This window comes from Neolamprologus brichardi, chromosome 20, assembly GCF_056152115.1.
Source record: "Neolamprologus brichardi isolate AB-2024 chromosome 20, ASM5615211v1, whole genome shotgun sequence".
NCBI classification, from domain to species: Eukaryota; Metazoa; Chordata; class Actinopteri; order Cichliformes; family Cichlidae; genus Neolamprologus; species Neolamprologus brichardi.
This window is the reverse complement of record NC_142123.1, coordinates 25,822,072-25,833,395: the sequence shown is the minus strand read 5'-3', so window position 1 is coordinate 25,833,395 and position 11,324 is coordinate 25,822,072. Positions and strand designations below refer to the sequence as shown.

Genomic DNA, 11,324 nt, shown 5'->3' with positions numbered 1-11,324 from the left:
CAAAGAGCCATTGTAATCCCGGGATAAAAACAAACTACAACTTTGCTCTCAAGCACTTTTGAAGGGTTTATTTCACTTTTCCTTTTCCTTCATATACTTAAAAGTGACAGTGAGTGATGAAGAAGAAGATGAATCAATCACACTTCTGTGAAATCAAACTGTCCACTTAGGAACCAACACTGACAAATAGTTTCACATGCTGTTGTGCAAATGGAATAGACAACAGGTGGAAATTATAGGCAATTAGCAAGACATACCCAATAAAGGAGTGGTACTGCAGGTGGTGACCACAGACCACTTCTCAGTACCTATGCTTTCTGGCTGATGTTTTGGTCACTTTTGAATCCTGGCGGTGATTTCATTCTAGTGGTAGCATGAGACGGAGTCTACAACCCAGACACGTGGCTCAGCTTATCCAGGATAGCACATCAATGCGAGCTGTGGCAAGAAGGTTTGCTGTGTCTTTCAGCGTAGCATCCAGAGCATGGAGTCGCGACTAGGAGGCAGGCGAGTACATTGGGAGACGTGGAGGAGGCCGTAGCAGGGCAACAACCCAGCAGCAGGACCACTACCTCCGCCTTTGCATGGAGGAACAGGAGGAGCACTGCCAGAGCCCTGCAAAATGACCTCTAGCAGGCCACAAATGTGTATGTGTCTGCTCATATGGTCAGAAACAGACTCCATGAGGATGGGATGAGGGCCCGACATCCACAGGTGGGGGTTGTGCAGCTCAACACCATGCAGGGTGTTTTGGCATTTGCCAGAGAGGTTCACACTGAGCATGTTCTGCTGCCTGCAACATCCTCCAGTATGACCGGTTTGGCAGTGGGTCAGTAATGGTGTGGGCTGGCATTCTTTCGGGGTTGGATTAGCCTGTATTGTGTTTTACTGTGTTTCTATGATATTGTCAGAGCTGTGATAAACATAACGTTGAAACGCCATATTCTATGAGGCTTCTTGCATCTACCTTAAGTCTATGCTGACACGACTGCAAATCCCATCAAATAAAATGTTCAATTCGTATATACTTGCAGTATAAATGAATAATGTGTTATGTTACAGTCTTGGAATGAAACATTCCAATACATATCTTAAATAAATTTTAAAAAAGAAAGAAAAGAAAAGTTTAGAATCTGCTGTTTATCACGTTTTTAATAAATGGATGACATGATGGGTCCCCCCCCCCCCCTTTTAAATCACATCCAATAAAAACGAAACGCGTGGCGCGCGTGGGAATTGGGAATACGGGAAATGGTTTATTTTCCTGGACCGTTAGCCAAGACATGAAGAGGAGCACTATGGATGAAAGTCACAGCAGCTCGGACTCAGACCAAAGTCCGCCGAAGAAGTCCTCAGCAGCTGCTACAGCGTCAGACACATATCTGAATGTAGACATTAAAGTTAAATGCATTTAGAAAATATTTAGATATACAAATTAAATTTATTTAGTAATCAGCAATTATTGTTTTTAATGTCACAATTCCAAACCTCCTCCTTTATCCGGGCTTGGGATCGGAAAAAGTGACCCGAAATAGGCACTTTGGCGGAGTTACTGTTTTATTTGTGTGTGTGTGTGTTTAAGTAGTTTTAAACCTCGTGATCTACAAAAAGTAGAGCTTCGCTCATGCGCAATTCATTTGCAGTTTACACGCTTAAGGGTGAACATCTCCTGGGGGTGACTACTGCGCGAGGACTATCCGCCGCCTGTGAGCTCTTTGGCACGGGCGAGGTGCTCACGGCAGCACCCCCTGTTTATTGAGATACGTTACGTGCTTTCACGTCGTCATAAGTCTCCAATAACACCAGCCAAAGTCGCTAGTTGCCTTTTTGGACAAAAAGTCACCTAGTTTAAAGTAAAGGAAGAAGTTCTCTTCCATGGAACTGATGGCATAGGAATAACCTGTGATTCATCCCCCTTTTTGAATCAGGAGAGTGGGAACAAGGAAGCAGTGTTACAGTCTTGCATACCTCTCTGCAGCTTCTCGTCTTCTGTCACCCCCCCATCACCAAAGACACTGTATCTGCTCCCAGACCATCAAAAAACAAACCAAAAATAAGCAAAAACATGATTTAAACATAAAAAAAAAATCACAGAGGAAAGGAGAAAGAACAATATAGCGTCCTCAGCTGCACCAAAAAAGAAACTGTTAAATTTAGATTATTAAACATTAGGTCTCTTTCTTCTAAGTCAAGCTTATTTAAGAATTGATCAACATATTGATTTTTTCTGGCTTACAAATTTAGTTTAACTGAGTCATACCTGATATACTGAGTCATATGAACTGTCAGAATTCTCAGTGCACAGGCCAAGAAGGGAGAGTGGCAGCAATCTTCCATTCCAGCTTATGAATTAACCACAGAACCAGACCGTTTAAATTCATTTAAAAACAAAACAAAAAACAAGACTGGAAGTTGTTTTACTTCTTGTCCAAGAAGAGAAGAAATCTCCTCAAAAATCCAAACGGAGCAGGTAAGAACCCACAAAACAAGTTTTACTTAACAAGGTGGCATGATCAATCTTAATAAATGCAAAACCGTTAAACTCTCGTTATGGCTTATTTTATTTATTTACTTATTTTGTAGAAAGACTAAACAGCTGGGAGATCTTGAGAAATGGTGGTGATAGATGGGTTGCTAAGGAAATTAGGCAACCACATCCAGATGAAACAATCAAAGCAAACTTTGTGACCTCTTTTGAGTGAGTATTTAACAGTTCTGATGCATCTGAACAATTAATCCTGCTTTATTAATGTGTGTGTGTACATTATGTAGCATGAAAACCATTTTTGTTTCCTACAGAATGTGCATAAAGTCACAGCTGATTGACTTGGAGAAGAAAGGTTACAGTCCATCTGTTATGGATCATGCCCAACCAGATATCAAAATATCTGATTGGTGAGAATAAACATGGGGTCTTTAACAGACTGCTTATTAATAACTAATCGTATTAAAGAAAAGTAGATGTAAGCAAAATGATTGACTGTGGAGACCATTTGAATAGAGTCCGCGAGGAATCTTTCCAGTCCCTTGTTGAAATTATGCCATGAAAAATTGAGGCATTTCTGAATGGCCAGTGAGTGTAACTGTTCATAAGTAAGGCCATGTTCCATATAAAATGGGAAATGTCATTGGATAAAAATGAAAAGCACATGAAAATAACACTAATGTTAAAAAAAAATTACAAAAAAATCTATTTCCCAACCTAAGTACTATGTAATTAGAAGTTTTTGTGTCATTAGAGGTTTTTGAGGTTTAAATATTAAACATATGGCTCACCAGGCACAGTTTGTACTCATAAAGTTCAGTCTAAGATGAACTGATTATTGATACATGTTTGTGTATCAAATATGGTGTAGATTAAAAAAAAAGTATTCTTGATTTTTTTTCATTGTATTGTGTTATTTATTTAGGATTCTTACACGTTTCGACTGTGGGGGGAGTTATGATATCCGGGTAGAGTTGCTAGATCAAAAGAAGCAGCTTATTGAGATCTTTTTACCTGAGACTATTTACCGTGGCGCGGGACGTGAAGAATGGAAACAGGTATGACAACAATACGCTTGCATGAAAACCCAAGGACAACTTTTGTCTGACTGATTATTTGTTTTTCAGATTACCTATGTGTTTCATAAATATGGACCATGAGTGAGATGCATTTGATTTACACATGGAGGGAAGGATTTAAGGTGGTGGAAAGGACATTTATTCACATTACTGGCAGCTCTGTTGAGTTATTTCCAACACTGGACACACAGACTACATATGTAGTCGGTGGGATTCATTTAACATGTGCTTACTAACTTTCTCTGAAATTATACTAATCATGTTTAACTTATTTAACCTGCTTTTAATTTAGATGTTTTTGCATCTTAAACCAACAAAATGGATAAAACAGTTTTTTGACTGTTTTATATTGACAGTTAGCATTGTATAGGAATTTCTTTCACCTAGATATTAATGACATTATTTTATTGTATTAACATGTCTGACACTCATACTGTAAGACAAATGGTAGGGGGTGTAGTAAGGCTGTTGGGGGAAAACAGGAACTCCACAGGAAGAGTCTTTTGTCTCTTCGAGGACTCTGGGAGGTAGCAAGGGAGTGTGAACCTTAAGGTGTGAAACAGCTGTGTACTGCCTTTTGTTCCTGGAGAAGGTATTTAACTGAGAGCCATGCTAGGCTCAGTGAGAACTCTGCTGACCGTCTGTCCCGCGGTCATGGGGGCTCCACAAGCTTGTTTGTATGTTGTCTTTGTGTGCTTGGATTAAAGAATGTTAGCTACCGCTCACCGCTCGTCTGCAGGCTTTATTTAAGTGGAAAACTTCCACAACAGCATCATATTTTGACAGTTCGACTACAATTGTACATTATCTTCTTACATCTTACTTATCATCCATTCATGTTTCTGGAGCTATGATTAATATATGTGCACAAGGTTTGGAATAGAAAGTTTTGTATATGTGTGTGTATATCATCCTGAGACGTTATGGTGCAATGAGAAGCATGACTTAATGTAGATCTGAAAAGCTATTACCTGTATACCCTGGTTTGAGAAAGTGTTTGCCCCTTCCTGATTGAGCATGAACCACCTTTTTAAGGTTATGCCACAACCGGATTTAAATCAATACTTTAACTAGGCCCCTCCAAAGTGTTCATTTTGTTGTTGTTGTTGTGTTTTTTAAGCCATTCTGAGGTGAACTTGCTGGTGTATTTTGGATCGTTGTCCTGCTGCAGAACCCAAGTGTGCTTTAGGTTGAGGTCATGAATGGATGGCAGGAGATTCTGTTTCAGGATGTTTTGGGAAATAGATGTTTTGGTAAATTCATGGTTCCATTTACCACACCAAGCCTTCCAGGTCCTGAGGCAGCTAAACAGCCCCACACCATTAAACTACCACCACTGTATTTTCGTGTTGTTTTTCCGGGGTGATTTCTTGTTTTTTTATGAAAATGCTGTATTACCTTTATGCCAGATGTAATGGGACACCTGAAAATTTCAGGCATTTATGAAAACATCTACTAATTCAGACACAAGCACCTGAGTTTTACTGAACCAGGAGCCAGTTACTTCCACTGAGTGATTGGTTTGCTTTAGACTGTCTACACAGTTATTGGGGACAAAACCTGTCCTTTTGGCTTTATATGAGGTTTCTGTCAAATAATGTGAAAATATGATTTCTATACGATTTATGTTTGTATTCCGTGAGATGACTGAGTATCCAGTGATTTAACCCTTTCACGTATAGTGGTCACTGCAGCTATTCAAAGGCTGTTTTCTTGTATTTGTGTCAGTGTTGTTTGTATACTTGCACATACACTACTACATTGGACACTGATGTGTCACTCCATACCCTGCCACCCACTGGTTGTTTAATGTTGCTATACCTGTATGACATGTTTCATTGTAATTATTATTTCACCCTGTCATGCATGAATTATGATAACCTCAATCAGGATTTTTTTCTTAAGTATTTTATTCATCTTTTCATGCCTAAAGATGAATAAAAATACTTATGAAAAAATGAGGATGATGATTGAGGTTGTCATAATTCATGTATGAAAGGGTTAATGTGTACCTTGACTTGCTTGTCTGGCGGTGTGACTTTGTTTACATTATTGCTACAGCCCTAAACCAAACCTATGCATTTGCCTTAAAGATACCTGCCTTTTGTACTTTCCGTGAGAACTGGAAATGATAATGTGAGCTTAAATGTTAACACATTAAACCATATACTGTATTCATGAAAGTGTATTGTTGTGCTCTACAGTTACTTTGTACCATGTCTTTTATTCCCCCACCAGTGCACATGTATAAATCTAAACAGGCTTGTAGAAAACATTTGAAACATTCTTCATGTAATGTAGCCACAGTGACTACAAACTCCACAATGGGGGATCTCTAACATCACCATATTTTTGTGCTAAGGTTGGTTAAATACCAAAGAGCTATTGCAATTCCTGAAAAAAAAATACAGCTTTGCTCTCAGGCTTTTTGAACGTTGTGTCTGACTTTTCCTTCATATACTTTAAAACTTGGGTGAGAACATATTTGTAGTTGCATGAAGGCGTCAGTGGGTGGCAATAATGCCTCAAATAATGAGATTATCCTGGGTTTATCTGAATTCTATTGTAATACTTTAGAAGTGTTATTTGGCTCACGAACAATAGAACTATGTTTGCATTGACCTGTTGTGCCTTATTGATAATAAAAAATTTGTATCAAAAAATGACTAAATAATCTGTTTTGATGTCTTTGGTAGTTCAAACGCATGTATGTGTAACTATAGGCAGGTTCTCAAGTTTGAACCATCTAATAACATGACAAAATGAAATATTGAAAGTAGGATTTAATAATCATAATACTGCTTTATTGTGAACCTTTATTACAAACAAAAATACAGTCCCAACTTTGTGAAATTGAATAAAAAATAAGAGAGAAATATATTCTGGTTAATGTGATTTCAGCTAAGGTTCTTTCAGTCTTTCATTAGTGACATACAAATTTTCAGTCAATAAGTTACGAGTTACTTTCACTATATTTACAAATTAAATTCAAGCCCACAATCTAGGAATGGATAGTCAAAGGCAATAATTATCAGTTAAGTAATTTAATAACTTCCACGGGATCTCAACCTGTTAATGGTGCTGCAGTTTACAATATAGGTCACTGGCCAAGCATTCCACAAAGTTTAACTTTACCATCTGTTGATGATCACTGAGGACATACATTGTCTCCTTGATGCTTGTCAGAAAAAGCAAATGACTGGGATATAGTTGTACTCAAACTCATAGTAACAGTGAAATAGATTTTCCACTTTTATCAGACCGAAGATAAAAACATACCCAGAAGTTCCATATTTCTTTAGGTTTCCTACATTTACCTTAAGACTATGTTGAGAGGATTAAGTGGAGCTTTCCCTAAACAAGCATTTTATGACAGCAGGATTTACAGTATGTTGCAACTACAGACACCTAAGTAGTAAGTCAATGCAAATTTATAACTTTAAGGGATTTTATTAAAGCTCTTTTTTATAGGACTCTTGAAACAGGAGCTCTATAAAAAATATCTTTGCATAATTACTTCTTTTGCAAGAGAACCTCTGCAAAGATAACGTGGCCAAACCAAAACATTACTTCTAAGTGTTCCTTAGAATTTTCTTAAGTGTCAGCATTCAGTGTTCACATTGTGTACAAAATTTCAATGGCATCAAATTATGACAAAGTGTATCAGCCTTACACAAAATATGTTTTAAGGTTAAGTATGTGAGAAGGCTAATATTTAAAAATATCTCTACTTATAGTGGAATGTGCTTGTGCAGAAAACCTCTTCAGTATGTTAACCTAGATTTGGAAACTGGTGTGAAGACTGCTGCGAAACTTAGAGCAGAACACATTTACGTCTTTTCTTAGGTTCAGGTGGCTCCAGGGCAGCCAGTATTGCCTCATCAAACACATTCTTTAATCCTTTCTGTGGAAACAAAACATTAATATTCAAAACAGAGCCATTTTCTGGAAATATGCGAGCGCAAAAGAAAGCTGAGTAAAAATGGAGCATGGCAATCAAAATTTTCATTTATTGAAATAACATTATACAAGTCTCTCCACGTGATCAAGTTGTCTTAAAGACAAAAGCCTGTGAAAATTTTGATGCTGCAGTAGAAAAAAAAAAAAAAAGAGATATTACTGTCAAAGACAGTAGCACTGATGCTTAAATAGGGTACAACGGATGAGCTCAATGCTGATGTAAGGGAATGTTTGCTTAAAAAAAAAAAAAAAAACAACAAAAAACCCCAACAAAAACAACCCACCACCCCTCAAAGACATGTCAGGTTACACAGACTTGTCCGCAAGGTGAAGAACTAAAGATTGGCACCATCGTCATTAGGCAGCATGGACAATTATTGAGATTAGTTGAAAAGAAAGCACACATGAAACAAAGGAAAAAGGTTAATGGGTACAGAGGTTTAAAGTTTGAAAGAGCATGGGGGTTATTTTAGTAACAGACATTTGTTTACAATGAATGAGCAGCATACGATCGAGAGGCAAAGCAAGATTCAAGAAGACATCAGAACAAGCAGCATTTTCTCTTTCTCTGAGTTTCGGGGGGCTCTAAAGCAGCTAGGATAGCCTCATCAAATACGTTCTTCAATCCCCGCTACAACAAGAGGAAAAGGAGGAAGAAAGACAGGTACACAGTGTTAGATGGGAGTTTTTAGGTAAGTGGTGTTAGCAAAACATAAGCACTTCTACCCATGTTAAGAGATTGCATTTAGAAACATGCTTGTTAAAGCAGTTTTTAGTGTATTGTGTAATGAGAGATCTTACCTGTGTTAGAGCAGAGCACTCAACATATTTGACTGCCTTAAGGTCACGAGCCAGCTTTTCTGCTGTCTCAGGAGTGATTGGCTTTTGTTTGTTCTTGGCTAACTTCTCCACTGTAGACGGGTCATCACGCAAGTCAATCTGAGTGCCTACCAACAGGAAAGGGGTCTTGGGACAGTGGTGAGTTATCTCAGGAACCCACTGGTGGGGAAAAAACAAAACAAACTCATCAAAAACAGGGATCTGTATCTGCATTTTCAGAAACTTTTCTATTATTGGAGGACCACAGAGAAAAAGAAACCCACAAACTAACCAGTTATTTCTACAATTCCTAAAATTAAAATAGGCACTTTCAATTTCTCCATTATTTTTTACAAGGGGTCGTCACATTTTAATTTGGTCCAAAATTGACTTAGCATAGAAATTACACCTGCTGTTAAAGTCCCATTTATCCAGGCTTAGAACCAGCGGTAAGAGTACAGTAGTTTTAGACCCCCTAAGGCTGGGTTTTGTGTCTTCAGAAGAGAATGTGTTAACCAAACCATATTATCTTAATTTTCACATAACATGTATGGCTGAGTTACATACTACAATAGAGTAGAGTACAGTCTTGAAATCACAGCACAACATTGTAACCTAGTTCACTGACAGAAAAAAAATGAAAGAGAACATGTGAGAAACACAGAGAGAAAAAAACAAACAAAACATGCATACATTAGGTATACATTTGCATATTTCACATTTCATTAAAATTAGTGCGTGTGAGTGAGCTGCATGTGTATGAACGTGTTGTGAGGTTATGTGGAAATGTGAGGCTCTATTCAGTCCAAATTGATATTATTTATAGGATAGAGCGATAGGGGGAAAAAAAAGTCACAATAATAAAACTAGAACCATCACTACTATTCCTAAACTATGCTCGTCATAACCTTGGACACCACGGATGGCTCAGGATGATCCTCATTAGAAGTAGCCATGGTGGCTCAGAAAGGGTCAATAATGGCCAGGGTCAAGCAGTGTTTCTGCTCTGTGTGCAATAAATTTTTCTTTTATCTCTAAAGTTATTGCATATTGTTTACAATTCTACTTATCTAGACCAGTTAAAGTTGTTTTGGGCGGCCCTCACATCCTATAGTGGGAGGCCACTACATGAGGGTTAGAGGTATTGGTCTAGTGGGTTGTTGGTGAATCCATATCAGTGACTTGGCATTTCTCCCCACAAAACCTGTTCCAAAGTGATCAAAGTATAAATTATCCAGCAACTGAGAAAAGAAAGAAAGAGAGAAAGAAAGAAATGGGAGGGAGCAGCAAGAGTTGTCTGGTTCTCGAAACAAACAAAAACCAAAACAAACTCCCCCCAACCTCTTTTATTAGGACCATTATCTGTGGTAACCTGATCTGCTTTTAGAGTGAGGCAACACAGACAATAACAACCTTTTTCCTTCATTTTTTAAAGTAACTTGACTCAATAAAAGAACTCATAAACCCAAATTGTATTTAGAACCGTTGTCTTTGTCTTCATTATCACTATTTTATGTTCTTTACTATTTTGACCATTTTGGAATTTCTCAGGTTACGGGGTTTCAATAAAAAAAAATTCTGTATTTAGAATAAAATCATATACCTTTTCTTTAACATTCTCAAACGAGGAAGGTGAAACAACTGAGAAACACACTAAGAAGACATCAGTCTGCGGGTAGCTTAGAGGTCGTAACCGGTCATAATCCTCCTGACCTAAGGAGAGACCACACACATACACATAAATAATTTACCAAGAGACAGACTAAATAAAACGAACACATTTAACTAAAATGAATTGTACCTGCAGTGTCAAATAAGCCAAGGGTGTATGGTTCACCCCCAATCATTACAGTTACTGCATAGTTGTCAAACACCTGCGATAGAATAAGTTACATGTCAGAATATTTTGAACTACGATGCACATTGAAGTGAAAACATTTTTGTTGTTGTTGAGAACTTACTGTTGGTACATATTCTGAGGGGAATTTATTGGTGGTGTATGAAATCAACAGACAGGTTTTTCCCACTGCTCCATCACCCACCACCACACACTTGATAGTCTGCATCTCTGTGCTTTCTGAAGCTGCTGGCAATCACGTTTATCACGTTACCTGCAAGGAGGAGGTGACAACTGACAAAGGTTAGGCCAATATTCAATATTTTAGACACCTAGAGACAAAGTTAAGCTATTAAAATGTTCTGTCGTATCCACTGCGAATAACTTCTTAATGAGACGATGGAACCCAAGTGGAACGGCGGAGTTTTCTAGAATTAAACAGCTAAGAGTCACACCCAGCTATCAACAATATTGTCTGATGGCTAACGTTAGCTAATGACTTGCTTACTCATTTAATTACCTTCCCACGTTTAGTGTATGTAAACATTTTTTAGATTAGTCACAAAATGTGGCGATAACTACTTAAATAATTACTGGCAACTGAATCATGTTTGCGCATCATTTAGCAAACTCTGCTAACGTAATGCTAACTTGTTAGCTAGTTTAGCAGCCAGTCGGATAACGTAAGGGTGTAAACAAACGCTCCATTAGTTTCTATGAGGTCAATATAGAAAAGCGTAGTTCACAAACAAAATCAGACGACTGCACAACTTCCCAATATGCCAGTTACATGTTTTAGCTACGTACCCGTGTCCCTCTTGTGTCACTGCTAGCTAACGTAAGCAGTCTGTTTCGCCGGGCGTTGGCACCAGCGAGCAAAAACTTGGTACAGCCAGTATGCGACTACGACTTTCAAGCGAGACGGAATAATACCGGACAACAGTTTCAAAGTAAAACATTTACATGTTGCTACAAAACCCATTCATTGTAAAAGCTAGTTCTCTAAACCTGAAAGTAAATTTTTTATTCTAAGGCGTTTTCTTTGTATATAGGTTTAATATGATGCACAAACTCTTTTGCATGACGCTTCAAACGTTCCTTTCTTTGCTTTTAGACTGAAAGGTGACTTCCTCTCACGTTGTTA

General features: G+C 38.0%; 1 protein-coding gene and 1 pseudogene across 3 annotated transcripts; one reads left to right on the top strand and one right to left on the bottom strand.

Moving 5' to 3' along the window:
- Nucleotides 1-1,283: 1,283 nt before the first annotated feature.
- On the top strand, nt 1,284-3,800 carry LOC148097001 (F-box only protein 6-like; annotated as a pseudogene).
- Nucleotides 3,801-6,346: 2,546 nt separating this feature from the next.
- On the bottom strand, nt 6,347-11,093 carry LOC102781666 (cell division control protein 42 homolog). 3 transcript variants are annotated; one of them, XM_006794197.2, is made up of 6 exons: nt 10,988-11,093; nt 10,305-10,454; nt 10,145-10,217; nt 9,947-10,056; nt 8,326-8,523; nt 6,347-7,468 (listed from the first exon to the last, which is right to left on the bottom strand). In XM_006794197.2, exons 2-6 carry the CDS (start codon nt 10,407-10,409, stop codon nt 7,379-7,381), a joined length of 576 nt encoding a protein of 191 aa, XP_006794260.1. In that variant the 5' UTR covers nt 10,410-10,454; nt 10,988-11,093; the 3' UTR covers nt 6,347-7,378. The 3 variants fall into 3 exon arrangements, with proteins under 3 accessions (XP_006794260.1, XP_035765081.1, XP_006794261.1); XM_035909188.2 differs by having other exon boundaries at nt 10,305-10,443; nt 10,986-11,086; XM_006794198.2 differs by lacking the exon at nt 6,347-7,468 and adding an exon at nt 7,550-8,155.
- Between the last annotated feature and the right edge of the window lie 231 nt (nt 11,094-11,324).

Excerpts from the sequence above, each read along its gene's own strand:
- LOC102781666 (XM_006794197.2), bottom strand. The coding sequence starts at position 10,409 with ATGCAGACTATCAAGTGTGTGGTGGTGGGTGATGGAGCAGTGGGAAAA. Across the intron at positions 10,218-10,304 it reads CCTCAGAATATGTACCAACA|GTGTTTGACAACTATGCAGT; the intron begins GTAAGTTCTCAA and ends ATTCTATCGCAG. Across the intron at positions 10,057-10,144 it reads TGGCTTATTTGACACTGCAG|GTCAGGAGGATTATGACCGG; the intron begins GTACAATTCATT and ends GTCTCTCCTTAG.